General features: G+C 44.8%; 1 protein-coding gene across 1 annotated transcript in view; it reads right to left on the bottom strand.

The window, feature by feature from the left end:
- The window catches only part of HS3ST6 (heparan sulfate-glucosamine 3-sulfotransferase 6), a 111,961-nt gene extending 96,906 nt beyond the window's left edge, over positions 1-15,055 (bottom strand). Inside the window, exon 1 of the mRNA XM_037911343.2 lies at positions 14,667-15,055. Within this exon, the coding sequence (XP_037767271.1) occupies positions 14,667-15,055 (389 nt within the window). The remainder of the gene's footprint in view (positions 1-14,666) is intronic.
- Between the last annotated feature and the right edge of the window lie 221 nt (positions 15,056-15,276).

The raw sequence follows: 15,276 nt of genomic DNA, 5'->3' as shown, positions 1-15,276 counted from the left end.
TCCCCGGATTCTACCGTAGCTGAAATGAATAATCAATTTGTGCTTGTGCAACACGGGCGCATTCTGATCTGGTAACACTTTACACCCCTGTTGCACAGGCATAAGTGACCAAGCCATGTGGAAATCCGGGGAGAACCAGGCCCTCCGCCACGAACTTTCATTTCCCTTTTAGTAACCGATAACCATTCTGCATCCTGCCGGTTCACCTGCTGCATTTCATTCACTTGGACACAAAGTAAAAATCGATTGACCAGCCAGGCAAAGTGAAACAATTTCACTTCTGAATATTAGCCCAAGCAGATGTAGGTTTTTCCCTCATGCTTCGGTCTACAACACGGCAGGCGAATGTTTAAATCTACCCCCCAAAAAGCTTTTCATTGAAACGAGCATTTCTTTCCTTCAACAAAACCAAAATTCTGAGCCTAACTGACTTGGCAGCGGCCCTTGCGTTTTTCTCACCGTCTGTGTGGCTTTGGAACATGACTTTCCGAAATATAAAAGCGGCCAGAGGAAGCAGCGTACGTTCTCATTTGGAGAGAATAATCTCCCCCGCTTATGCCAAAAGCTCAGTGGCTCAAATGCAGCCCCAGCACACACACCCCACTGAGTTGTCACTTCAGGGAAGGGACTTGGCAGGCAAACGCGAGCAAGGTTAGGACAGTCCATGAAAAGGTTTGCGTTGCCATCAATAACCCAGGAGACCTCAGCATGCCACTTTTGTTGAGCAGGCTGTGTCGATGGACGGCATTTTATTGGCAGCCTATTCAGTCCCTTGCCAATGGCTCCATCCCAAACCCTAAGCATCAATTGACAAGGGTAAGTAATGAGGGACTGCGTACTGACAAGCTGGAGAGCTCCTAGTCGAGCACCTGATCAATGACACCTTCTTCATATTCCTTTAACAGCCCACTCTGTGCACCCGGTAATTGGGGAACTGCTTTCACTTCCATCATTATTGACAGTTCCTCCATCGGGCGTTGACACACAACTTGTCACTAGGAATTACAGTGCGACTTCAAGACACAGGGCAAGATTAGCAACAACCACACGGCATTGAGGTGTTCGAATAATCCAGCACCGGAAGCTGTCGGGGTGCAATTAGCCATTTGAAAAGTGCACATTTATACAACTGCACAGCAGGACAGGCTGACTTCTGCACCCCTACAACCTCCCCAGCAGATGCACTTAAAGAGAGATGCGTGTTGCATGATGCACGTTAGATAAGGCGGCATGTTGCTAAAAGCACGAAGGAAAACAAAACGAGCCTACCAGTTGCCATAAGTAATATTGCCTCGAGGAAGTTAAAAACTACGTCACGGTACCCATGGCTTAGGCATGCCAGAGCAGGACAGAGTCTGTTCAGAGCCAATCAGGGGAGAGGGCATGGGGAGGAGGGGAAGGTAGAGTAATCACAAATCCAAAGTTGTAAACTCTCTATTGGCGCAGCACTGCCCAGTGGTTAAAAATGGAGCTTGGAAAACAAGAATCTTCTTTTGCTAGTCCCAGCTCCGCCACTGACTCTGCATGTGACCTTGGGCAAGTCACTTTAGCTTCTTTGTGCTTCTATTTACCTCTATCTGTGAAAGGGGAGAGTATCTGCCAACCTCACAGGAGGACTGCAGGACTGAGTTAATGTTTGTAGAGTGTTCTGGGATAAGGGTCACTTCTGGTGCAAGGGGCCAGAGAAGGCTGACTGTTAAAGTCACGTAGAGGTCAATTCTGCCCTCAGCCCCCAGCTCAAGTGAGCAGGTTGTGTGATGGCGAAATCCACCAGGGTCAGAAGGAATCCAGGGTGGGGAATGGCCAGTGGATCAACCATCCCAGCCCCAGGGCTATCCCCAGCTAAGAGCTCCATCGTTCAGAATACTGGGGTTTAGGGAGCTCTCACGGCTCAGCGCACACGGGCAGAGTTCAGACACCAAGGGGGGCTCCCAGAATGCTGCCTACCCCCATGCACCAGCAGCAAACCTGCTGCAGCCAGGTCCCTACACAGAACACAAGAAGCTGGGGAGAGAAGGAAACATGATTTGGCCTCCAGGGACCGTATCTGTCAGATTTCTTGCGCCTTCCCATCAATCACCAGAGACTCCTTTTTGCACAATATGGTGCATGTCCAAAACACCTGCTAATTCACCAGCTGAGCTACCAAATGAGTACAAATGGCGGCAGGTTAGGAGACTGCTAATTCTTCATTATAGCTGCAAATACACCTGCTGCATATGCATGCAAGAACGCAAACGCACACACGCGGCGTATTTATGGGTCTAAGTAGTAAATCAATACCAGAATGGTCAGTACTTCCAACAGCAAGGACGCTTAACAAGGTCACATTCTTATTCTCTCCAGACTAATGAGTGAAGATTACTAATAAGACCCCAGTGACAAGTGACTACATTAATGTAATTCTCTCCTGCTTGTAATCAATGTTCTGTGTTAAAATTCACAGCTATTTTTGATGCCTGAAATCACTTGTCTCTCCCCCTCCCTCGCCCCACACCAGCTCCTTTCGATCAGCTGTTTCAAATAAAGAATTTTACATTTATGTTGTCCTGTTGGTGCCGAGATTTCTTCACTTTGGAACATCTTCAGTACTACGGCTTGACAAAGAGAGGCAAATATTTGCAGTGAATATTTAAATCGAATTTGACAGTGTGTTTTGATTGCAAGATGTTTGCAGCCCTTTCACCTTTGCTGTCCGTGAACATTTGTGTATTGAGGCTTTCCTAGCCCAGCTACTCACAAAAAGCAAATGTTCAATGAGAATATTTGCAGGGAGCAAATTTGATTATATTATTCAAAATGCAAAATTCGGGCCGCCTTGATTAGTTATATCAGTCACATGGTATTGGGCCTTGTTCCCTGATTGGACAATTTAGCTAAATAACACACACCACACAAATAAAATATTACACGGCAGGGCTAATCTTCCTGTGCTGTGTTTGTATGGCAACCAACACAGTAGGGTCCTGGTCCATAGCCCGGGTTCATGGGTGTGACAGTAACACAAATCACAAATAATAATAATTATTTAATTGATAGTCACGATGTGCAATTCACCATTTGAAATTTGCAGCCTGAAATTCCATTCCACACACCACTTTAAAAAAGTCCCACTTAAACCTTCAAAATAAGTTAGTCAGACACATGGCAGGAGTTAGTTGCTGAAGTTACAGAGCAAAGTGTACACCGAATTGTAAACAGTCCCCATTTGCATTTCGGACAATCTGCAGACCAAGAACTATTCACCAAAGGGAGTAGCAAATAATTCTGAATTGCTGACACCTTTCAGATGTGTGTGTTCATAAGCAATTTACTACCAGGAAAAAAAACAAGCCACAATTTGTCAAACCACCTTATTTGATGTGAATTATTCACCCAGGTTCATTAGCTCAAAATGAGGGTTTGCAATTTTTGTGTAATGGGTTAGCATATTATACCTTCTAACATGGACAGTTTGGGGACCACAGAATCATAGAGCGGGGTGGCTAAAGTGAAACGAATGGGGAAATTGCAGCTCTTGAATCCTACACTGCTTGCGGGACCCTAACACGGGGTTCTGGCCCACAGACCCCTCTGAGCCCAGTATGCAAGGCTCATTCAGTCAGAGCCACGGACTGATGGGGCACCGCAAGCTGAGACCCACAGCAGATATGAGCCCCAAACTGAAGTTGAGGAAAGCTGCTATCTATTTCCAGGGCACCCCAGGGGGTTCCTAGAAAATTGTCAATGTGATGCCCCCCGCCACAAGCGGAACGAAGTTTGGGCACCGCTCTTGTAAAACCCTCTGTTGGGCGTGAGCTTGATGTAACTGTTACATGCAGGCAAAATAGGGCATGATCCAGCAAACCCATACTCATGAGACTCCCGCAAGGTGTCCCACTGAAGCCAATGGTTCATGGTAGTAAGGCCTGTGCTTGGCAGGAAATGTTTCCTGGAGCACGTCCATAGATCTTTTAGAAAATGAAGGCTCACTTTAAAATAAGATCACAGCGTTAAAACCTGACCTAGGAACCTGAGACAAGAGGCCAGATTCACACCACTGACTTCACTGGAGCTACTCCAGATTTACACCATAACAGAGAGCAGGATTTGGTCCATAACCTCTGCAAGTTTTGAAGCTTTCAAAATTAAAACCCTAAACCCGTTTGATGGCTGCCTTCCCTGGCCCCTTCTTCCTCTCATTCCCATCTCACCTCCTTCTCCCACAAGTCAAATATCTACCAAAGGAAGTGAATTCTAAAGAGATTGTGACATTCACCATCTACAGTTCCTTTTTATCCCTATCCTGATGTGGTTCAGAACCAAGAGACCTTCCTGTTGGATTAATGCACGTCACACCATTTCAAAACAGTGGCCACGAACGAAGCTGCAAAAGTTAGGGAGGGAATTGCAGGAAGGAAAGTTAGAGAATCAAAGCAGCTCTGGAACCTAAAGCAAGTTGGGGGGTTTTCTTAAAAATCCCTTCCCTTGTGTGACCCCCATTTTTGGTTTCATTTTAGGAGATGGGGAATGGAGACTGTGAAGAGAAAAAGAGGAAGGAGGGATTGGGATTTGATACTGTTCTTTGTATGGTACATAGAGGCTGACTGCAAGGAGGTGGAAAGACTCAGCAGAAATATTCAGATGCAATCAGAAAGGTCTTTTCTTCAGTATGTATTATAACAAAACAACAACAACAACAACAATCCCTAGCTCTTCTATAGTGCTTTTCATCAGTTGATCTCAAAGTGCTTTAACACGGGAGGGCAGGATCATTATCCCCATTTTACAGATGGGGAACTGAGGCACAGAGCAGTCACCCAGCAGGCCAGTGGCAGAGCCAGGAATAAAACCCAGGTCTCCCAAGTCCCTCCCACGAGGACATGCGGTTCGCCACACTGCTTAATGTTAAAGCATGTGAGTAAATTCCCCTTGACTTCATGGGGATCTAATCATATTCTTAAGGTTAAGCACATACATAACTGCTTTGCTGGAATCGGGGCCAGAATGATCAGTACCTTGTAGGGTCAGTGAGCAACGGAAGTGAAAAGGGGAAACTCTCCTGCTTGGGGCTCAGCATGGCCCTTAGACCCTGGGCGTGAAACCCAAACTCCCTTCTCCCCACTGCCTCCCAAGCTGTCCGCTTATAGCCTTTCTCCTGAGCACCCACTGCAAAGGAGCAGGGTAGCTGATCTGAAGTTAACCCCTTGACTCTTTAAAGTATTTGCCATCAGAGACAACTCTTATGCGGCAGCTTCTGCTTTGGGCAGGCCATCCTTTTGCAGAGGGGGCAGGGAAGAGTCAGTCCGTTGCTGATGAGCTTTGTAAGCAGATGGATTTTGAAAGCTCTTTGAAAAGCCATTTAGAGCTAAATCCGGGTATTAAACCAGGCCTTTCATTAGCCAAGTTTTCAATCCCCACCCAAGCTTAATACAGTGAAGAGTTTTGAAAGGGTCAGGAATAAGCTTTTAAGCATGTTCTCCAATTAACTTTTGTGCTTCTCTCCACAACTTCCTCTGAGCAGCCCACTTCCTTCGCAGGGTGACTATAATTACTATTTTAAAAATCTTTGAACAGTCTTAACTAACAGATTCCATTTGCATTTAGGCAGCATCCAACTCCATTAGCCTTTTCCACTTTCCTGTCATTATTTACTTGTAAAAGCTGTCTAGAGAGAAAAAAAAAAACACGGTATTTTCAAGAATAAGTAGGGTCGCTGCTAAGAAAGGCGTTATTGTCTTTCAGGACAATCGCAATTACTTCATGTTATCAGATACAATGTGCATGATCATACACTGGATATATTAATTTAAAATCATCAAGTCAAGAAGAGCAATGTATCATCCCCCTTTACAGCAGCAACGTTGCATTGTACCTATCCATGTAACAATTAAGAAGCTGGATTTTCAGAACAGCTGAGTACCTCAAATCCCCGTTGACATTCAACAGGAGCTGCAGGTGCTCAGAACTTCTGATAATCAGCCCCGACTTTTCTTTTAATACGACTTTTAAATAGTCCTTTTTCTTAAAGGGACACAGGACAAATCTGATCCAGAATTAATATTTTGTATTAAAAAAAGCTTTCAAAGAGTTTAAGACCAATATTTCTGTGATGGCCTTTAAGCTAATGAAAACAGTTTATCAATAAAGGTAGTGTTTGCAATTCAGACAATGCCGCACTGCATGAATGCATGAAAATCAGACAGAGAAAATGACTAGAAGCAAAAGCGAAACTGGCTAGTTTATTGTCATTGTCCAAATAGAGAAATGCAGCCAGTAAACAAAGAGCATAAAGTGCAAAGAGTAAATTAGGATTTTTTTTAGTTCTTTCCGTTTTAATAATCTAATCTAGAACATAGCTAAGATTTTAATAAATATATTAACTGTAACCTTGATTTGATTGTCATAGCAGAAAAATCATGACACACCACAACATGCAAAATTCACAAAAGCAGAGAAAACATGAGCAAATGTCACAGTGGCACATTGTTTTGTGTTGAATGTCATTTATTTTGCAATGACAATTATTTAAAACTGTTCCATAATAATTAAGCTAACAGCAGTGCTGCAGCTTTTGCTATTTTTTATAGTAGAGCTTCACAATGTTTGAGGTTTTTCTTAAAACTTCAGACCCTGGAGTCACGTGAATACACAAGAATCTGAGTTTTCGTATAAAAACAGTACGTTTTAATCCTTGTGGTTGCAGAGATAAGCTTGAAAACCTGAAGTCCAAAGGTTCAACAGCCAGAAGGCAAATATAAAAAGAATTCCAAGTGTATAATTTGTTAAATCTCATGATTACATGATTTCTTGGGGCCTGGCTCATGGTTTGTGAATGCTTAGGGTCGGCAATACTGTTTTGAACCATTTAAAACCCCATGTCACTCCCCAAAGCTTCATTACATTGCAAATTTGTTTAAAAAAAATTAATTAAAAGTCTTGCGCAGCTGATTACAAAGAACATAACTTGCTCCATCCTAAGAGTGAGAGCTTTTATCAGGAAGACCATAGGTAATAGCAACACGCAGCCTTAATCAGTTTTAACCTGACGGTGTCTATTTAACAACACAGAGAATAAATGGGCCTAATTCCTTTGCAGTTGTACCAGTCTAATGGTGTGACCTAAAGTCTGTTGAAGTGAGTGAAGAGAATTTCATTGACTTCTATGGGGTTTGGACTGGGGCCAAAACCAGAAGCCACCCCATTAAAGTCAACAGCGTCACACTAGTGTGAAATTGATGTACATGAGATCAGAATCAGGCCCTTTGCCTCAGAGCTGATTATGCTTTAGTTGCAAAGAGTTTTCGAAACAGCAACAGCATAGCCCATCTCGGTCATCATGAATAATGCCTGCCCTGTGATCATCTTAAACATTTTCAAACGTTTCTTCCCCATCCTAGCAGCAGTAAAAGCTATTTTTAATCCCACTTGAAAGCAGTTTGCAAAATGCCAAAAATCTGCATGTCCTGCATCCCGACAGATTGCTTCATAACTACTGTCTGGGCCAAATGACCCAGAGAGGGCCCAATCCTGCAAACACTCATGCATGTGAGGCTCATTTGGCTCGGTGTCTGCAGAGCACAGAGCTAAATGTTATGTAACTAACAGCAAGCTAAGAACACAAAAGGGTTGCTATCCAGGTGAGATAATTTTGCTATTTCAGCTGAAAGAAAGTTAAATAGTTATTCTACAGACCCAGACAATTTAAGGTGCAAAGCTTAATATTTCTTAATGAGGGGCTAGCCTGATTGACTTTTCTGTCTTTTTGTTTGTGTTTTATGTATTTTTTGGATTGTTGTGACCTGATGTGAGGGGTTTGGAGGTCGTGAAGATAGACATTGCTTCTGACATTTTAAAAAATGGAATAAGAAAATGATAACTAAGAAGTGTGCTCCAGAACTCAATTTGTAGGAAGACACTGTGAAAGGAAGACTGCTCTCAAACTTTGAGGATTTGGAAGTTAGTTCATTAGGAAACCAGATTAGCCTTTGTCAACGAATAAAGATAATGCATTAAAGTCAAGCTCCTTGGATGTTTTGTCATCTGATTCCATGTTTATTTTGTAAGATTTCTTTGTCTCTCCCCACCTATATATTACTTAAATGCTTCTGTGAAAAGCTTTCCTCAAGCAAGGACATGAGTTTCATGCCAAAATGCATCTTGGCAATCACTAGGAAGTGAAAATGTCCATTTATTTAACAGATCCTGCTATAGGATGTCTTGATCTGTCTGCACAAATCACAACACACGCAAAAACCCTTGAGGCATCCACTTAACTCTGCTTTTCAACTGCCAATAACATTCTCAGCTAATGTCAAAAGAGCAACACTGGAATCACAGCAGTCTTTTTGTGTATCTTTTCCACGCCCGCGCAAAGACTTAAGGACAACAAGGTTTACAGATAAGAAAGCCTGCTCCAAGAAACCCTGTCTCCCAGCTCCCTTATAAGATTGTTACTTGCCTCTAACAGTGAGACAGAAGAAATGCTTGCAGATGGCAAGGTTTAACTGCCTCTAGTCCCATTCTACACACACACACACAAGTGTGTACACAAACAATATTAATAATTAGCTCCTCCTTTTGGCCTGTGTGTACTCTTTTTGAACAACGGAAAATTAAGAAATACAAAGTTTGGAGGGAGAGGCTCAAATAAATTCAGTGGGTTTAAATTGTTTTATTAAATTGATGGAGACCTAAGGGCACAAGTACTATGCATAACCTCTCTGCGCTACAGCACGGTCCACAGATCAAGCATTCATATTCGTCCACAAGGGCCTGCCAGCTGTTACCATTGCATACACGCAGCCATGATTGTGTGGCTTTGTTATTTATGCCAAAAAAAATTAATGAAGTATGCATTTTTTTTAAGTTCCTATAAAAATCTGATGTGGGCCAACATCCGCAGTGTGAAATTTTGTGGCACAAGAGGCTAATCTTTCAGCAGCTGCACTTTCAGTGTTTGTCAGAGGCAACAAACATGTGATCAGTTATCTAGTGCTTTGGCACAGCACCGCACTTATCCTGCCTCTGTAAAACTGTGTTCCTTTAGGTATCAAAATACAGGCTGCGGGACGGAGCGGATCGTCAATAAGATGAGGAAATAGAAAATGCACTGCTAGTTATTCAGTTGACAATGAACTGGCTAGTCTGTGCTGTTGCATTCTGCAGGGCTTCAGTGCAGGGAAACTGCTCTTTGCATCAGCTGATTTTAAAAACCTTAACGACCCAGAACTCCCTGCTATCTAACATAATGTCCCTAAAGATCTAGTCATTCCATTGAAAGTTCCCCCAATTACCCAAAACCCCCATTATCCAAACTTTTCCATACTCTCCCCGTGACACTAGAATCGTTGAGGCCATTCTGTGAAGCAAGGAACTGAGAGATTTTAGAGAATCCGTTTAAGTTATAGCTGCCATGAGGACAAATTAAGATCTAACAATCTGAACGAAAAATCTCAGCACTAGTAACAAACAAACAAAAAAATCAAATGCAACATTTTAGATTCCCCCCCCCAAAAAAACATCCCCAGTTATACAATCAGAGATGAGCAATTTCTGCTGTATGTTAAATCAGCCACAGCCTTTTACAGCTAGAAATTCACCACATAAAAGTTTTATTGAATTGAAATATTCTGCAGTTCTTTCTATCCAGCCCCTTTCAATACAGGTTGTGGCCCTGATTCTGATCCCGTTTACATGGCAAGTACAGACTAACTGCATTGGGCCAGATAGTCTGCTGATGTAAATAGGCAGAGCTCCAGTGAAATGAAGGCACTATGTCAATGTATTACAGTAGCTGAGGCCCTTTACTTCAGTAGAGTTAGGGGATACATGCACCGATCCAAATGAGTGCAGAACTGCCCCCATGTCTTCATGGTTAGTTAGCATCCCTAAAAATATTCCTGCTAGAATTCTAAAAATCACTTGTCAACTTATGTCTTCATGCAATTTGAAGTATTTACATTTTCCCTTTTCTTTATTTCCATAAAGCAGAGAAATAACTAGACAGAGAGACAATAAAGTGCTAATATTTAAATTAAAAAAAAAAAGAACCCCTTCTCCTTTGAAAGACAGTGCATTGTTACCCCAGTAGCCAAACTGACTACAAACATCAGCTTTGCTTTCCATTTAGGTTTAGTTTACACAGTGTTAAGTGCAAAAAAAGTGGTTTTGCTTTAGGATAATAATTCACTTCATGCTTGGATTGTCCATTAGGTTATTTATGTCATAAACCAGAAAGGAAAGCTGTTTATCCTCACATTATGAGTTAAACCTATAGTAACCAGAAAACCGTCACATTAGATATTTGGTCGGTTTATGCTGAAGGCTTTCGAGCCATTAACAAAGACCCCCACCCCACCCTACCCTTTTCAAAAAGGCAGAGCAGATAAATTGAATTTAAATACACAGTGAAAGACTAACTTAGAATGAATGTTTGTAATCAATTAACTAAACAATGCTTTAAGTGGGTAATATAATATAAATTACTCCACAACTACAACTAAATACTGCTCATTTCAGTACAGCAATTGTTCCAAGCACGGGAAACTGAACTATGATTATGAAGAAGGGGAATCTGGAGTTGTACATATTCTAGAGGATTTTTTTTTTTAATTTACTTGAGGCAAGCAACAACTCTATACAGGTGCCCCAGGGCCCCAATGTGTTGACATTAAAAGCTTTGGTGTAATTTTAGTTTCTTGGCTCATTCAAATATTTTAAAAAAAATGTTTACACCACTTTGAGACAGTCCTAGGAAAAGTTTAAACTTTCATCCACCTTCTCTTTTCACACAGGCACATCTCAACTTTAGCTCAGTCTGACGTTAAATGAAGAAACAACAATGAAAACACATTTTCATATGAAAATAAAACTGGAAAAGCAAAGAGTAATAGAAGAAATATTCTTATACATATTGTTTTGAATGCAGACTTGCTCTACTCTGAATCACAGCGAAGTCTCTTTAAAGATTCTTCTTTACCAGAGAGAAAATGGTCACATCTTTATAGAATATTGCACCCATTTCTGGTATTCAGTTAACGATATAAAAATGTTCTCTACTTGTATTTCCACTGATTCCGCAATGCTCAGAACCATTTTAAAACGTTTCGTTGGTCTCACCTAAACTCCCCGCAAACATTTATATCCCTCAAAATTCACAACTAATGCGGCACGAAGCATATTTACTCATTTTATACCTTCGCGGTACACGCTGCAACTTTCTCTTCGCTCCACTCTCAGCCATTTAAGAGTATTCTAACTTCTGTATGGGGTTTCATAATGTGTATAATTGTCATTAAAATGTTTTTCTGGCTGGTTAGATCCATCGATTGGTTTTCAACGAGAAAGAGACAACTGATTATTGTCAACAGCGTAGGAATATATGGAACTTAGAAATGAAATCATAAATCATTGTAACATTAATACAATCATAAAAATACCTTTGCTGCTCACTGTACTTGAAGGGGCACTAAGTCAACAAGTTCACAGCCCAGATGTGGTATTACAGAGCTGCAACTGTGAGGCTAAAGTTACCTCACTTTCCATTCAAAGCCCTGACTTTCAAGGGTTTGTGTTTCAGGGAGAATTATTACCTTAAACCTTCCCCGCGACGGAAAGAAGTGTGAAGAAAGATGAAGTAATTGAAAAGAAAAAAATCTTTTTTGTTTTGGTTTAGAAGAGAAAACAATAGCTGAACCGACAGAAAGACAGACAGGGCTCCCCAGTTCATTACTCTCAGATGTTTGAATAAAACAGAGTGACACTTTATCAGTCTGCACATGTTGGCTCTCTTCAACCTAACAGGCTAGATTCATTCACTGACTTTGGGGGACTTACATCATGAGTGAATTTGGCCCAGACACTTCCAGTTGGCCAAGATATGGACGTTTAATAGACACCACATGCACAGTAGCTACTCTTCCAAATGTTTTATCGCCTGAAGAGTTCAACTCCATTGAAACCCTTGAAACCAAACAACTCCCTTGAATCAATACGGGTCTGCCCTTTGACACAACGGGCCGGCCGTAACATATCAAGGAATTCAGACAATAGTTTTTTTCCCGCTTCTCTCCACTGTGCCAATATTTCCAACCCACTGTAAATAAGTGATTCCTTTGATCGATTCAACCATGTCATGCAATGCTAATGGGTACTCAGTCTTTTTTAAACTCCCTAAATGAAACACCATAAAAGGAAATGGGAAAAAATTGCAGGTGTATCAAGGATAAAATATTAAGGGTTAAAACCATAAATCCCAGGTAATTCACAAGCCAAGTCTCTAGATTCATCAGTCTTTCCTTAACCTATGCCATCTGTCCCAGAACCAGCGAAGCCTGCCACATATAGGTACGTTAGTATGGTGCATTAAGAACAGGGGGCCCGATTTGCACAGTTACTGAGCTCTCACAACTCCAGCTGAAGGCAGTGAGAACGGCTGGCGATCAGCTCCTCTGAAAAATAGACCCAGGGCTTCTATCATGTAAGATTCACTGGGTTCATGCTGACATTAACCAACAAACTTGCAATGGTCTGTTCCCATCCATGCCTGCAATTTAATTTTTGTTTTTATTAAGACCACTGATTGGTCGATCACTGGCCTCCGAATCCCTGAAATAACATTCAGACTCAGGAAACAAGAAGTCATCGGATTTGCAACACAAAGACAGGTTTTGTTCTGATAAACATTTTTGCAGCGAAAGCCAGCCTTGCAACTAGCAGGCATGAAAGGTCATTTTAAGTATGGTTTAGTACCTGAACTTCTGTCAGCCTCCCTTTAAAAAAAAAAAAAAAGTTGTTTTTAAGTGTTAAGAATAAAAAAAATTAGACGGATTATTATTAATAATTTAGACTGAGAGCCCCCAGCACGTGCTCAGAGCTTTCCAAAGCACACAGGGCGGCACGGGCTGGAACTTAAAGCCTGATCACTGTAAACCTGTTGCTTTGGCACCCGAGCAGAGACCAAGGCACTACCAGATACCCCACCACGGGTCTCACACAGGTTGGCATACTTTAAACTGTATGATGCTGCAGAGAAGTGGCTCACGATTTATTATGCACACGGGGCATTCATTCCTGCTGTGCTATGAAAACGCAGCATCCGCAGAGACCCGGAGAGGTGAATGACTTCCCAAGGAGGGAGAGATTGGGAAAGGCTAGGCACACTTTTATAAAGGCTGTACATAAAGTCGATTTCTTAGACTTGGCATTTTAGTCACTCTGCTAATAAAAATTAGGTACAGGGTTCCCACATACACACTCCCTGGCATGATTGTTTTTTAAACTAACAGCCCATTCATGCCTTGAAAGATTATTATTGCCTTTTTCTAATGCGGGGAGGGACGGGACAAAACCAATGTAACCCAGGTCATCTTTCCACACCATAACCCCCTCAAAAAGTGTGCATAGAAAATTTTTAAAGAGACAGTAATTAATTTTAGAGGGGCAACCTGGTTTGAGTTGAATGGGAGCAGAGGGCAACCTGAATTGCATGGATTAGGGGGTGGTTAGTCTGGATTGAATTGTTGGGAGCAACAGCTAACTGGGATTATATTAAAGAGGAGTAACCTGGATTGAGTGGATGTGAGCAGGGGTGAACACAGATTATACTGGAGTAATCTGGATTAAGTGGGGAGAGCAGGAGTGAACCCAGATTATATTCAAGAAGAGTAACCTGCATTGAGTGGGGGGACCAGGGGTACCCCAGACTACAATAGAGTAACCTGGATTCAGTGGGGTGGGCACAGGAGTGAACCTGAATTACAATAAAGACGGGTGATCTGGATTGTGGGGCAGCAGGAGTAAACCCAGATTACATTGGAGTGACCTGGACTGAGTGCCGAAAAAGGGGGTAACCCAGATTACAACAGAGTAACCTGGATGGAGCTGGGTGGGAGCAGGAGTGAACCCAGATTAGTGACCTGGACTGAGCACAGGGAAAGGGGGCTAACCTGGATTACACTAAAGAGGAGTCAGGGGGGTTGACTGGGAGTGGAAGCAGGAGTGAACCCACATTACACTGGAGTGACCTCGGTTGAGTGTGGGGAAAGGGGGTAACGTGGAGTACATTATAGAGGAGTAACTTGAATGAAGTGGGGTGGGAACAGGGGCAATCCTGGATTACATTGGAGTGACCCGGGTTGGGTGGAGGAGCAGGAATGAAGCCGGGTTACACTGGAGTGACCTGTATTGAGTGCAGGGAAAGGGAGCTAAACCGGTGTATATTACAGAGGAGTCACTTGGACCGTGTGGCCTGGGAGCAGGAGCGAACCCAGCCAGAACACAGGAGTGCCCCAGGTTGAGCAGGAGCGAACCCGGACGACACTGGAGTGCCCCGGGCTGGGTGCGGGGAACGGGGACTGACCCGGGCTGGGTGCGGGGAACGGGGACTGACCCGGGCTACGCGGGCGTGCTCCGGGCGGGGTGCCGGGAACGGGGACTGACCCGGGCTACGCGGGCGTGCTCCGGGCGGGGTGCGGGGAACGGGGACTGACCCGGGCTGGGTGCGGGGAACGGGGACTGACCCGGGCTACGCGGGCGTGCTCCGGGCGGGGTGCGGGGAACGGGGACTGACCCGGGCTACGCGGGCGTGCTGCGGGCTGGGTGCGGGGAACGGGGACTGACCCGGGCTACGCGACGGAGGAATCCCCGGGGCGGGGCGGAGCGGAGCGGGCTGTCCCGGGTCTCACCTGTACCAGCGCAGCCCCTTCTCGTAGCCGCGGTCGAAGAAGTGGGGCTCGGCGCCCAGGGCGCGCACGGCGGGGTGCGCCCGCAGGAACTCCAGCAGCGCCCGGGTGCCGCCCTTCTTCACCCCCACGATGATGGCCTGCGGGAAGCGCCGGCTGCCCGGCCCGGACCTGCCCCCGGCCGCCGCCGGCTCCTCGGGCCGGTCCCCGGCGGGGTCGCGGGGCGGCGGGCGCAGCTGGCGGGCGGCGGGCGGCAGCGGCTCGCAGGAGCCCGTCAGGCAGTAGAAGAAGTAGGTGCCGAGCAGCAGCATGGGGAGGCCGAGGGAGGCGCGGGGCTGCGCCCGCAGCAGCCCGCCCAGCTGCCCCGCCAGCCCGCCGCGGCTACCGCCCATGGGGCGCCGCTGCCGGGGGCCGGCCAGCGCCGCCCGGCCGGCACATGCTCCCCTCGGCCGCCGCCGCCGCCGCCCCGCGGGCCCGGGCGAGCCTGGCCCAGCGGGGGCCCCCCAGGCTGCTGCCCAGCCGCGGGAGGATGCCGCGCCCGGTCCCGGGGCCAGCGCTGGGCACCGGCGGAGCCACCTCTGAGCCAGCCCCCTTCGCCGCCCTCCTCCGCTGC

This window comes from Chelonia mydas, chromosome 10 (assembly GCF_015237465.2).
Source record: "Chelonia mydas isolate rCheMyd1 chromosome 10, rCheMyd1.pri.v2, whole genome shotgun sequence".
Classification (NCBI taxonomy): Eukaryota; Metazoa; Chordata; order Testudines; family Cheloniidae; genus Chelonia; species Chelonia mydas.
The sequence above is the reverse complement of the archived record's forward strand: the minus strand, read 5'-3'. Positions and strand labels throughout refer to the sequence as shown.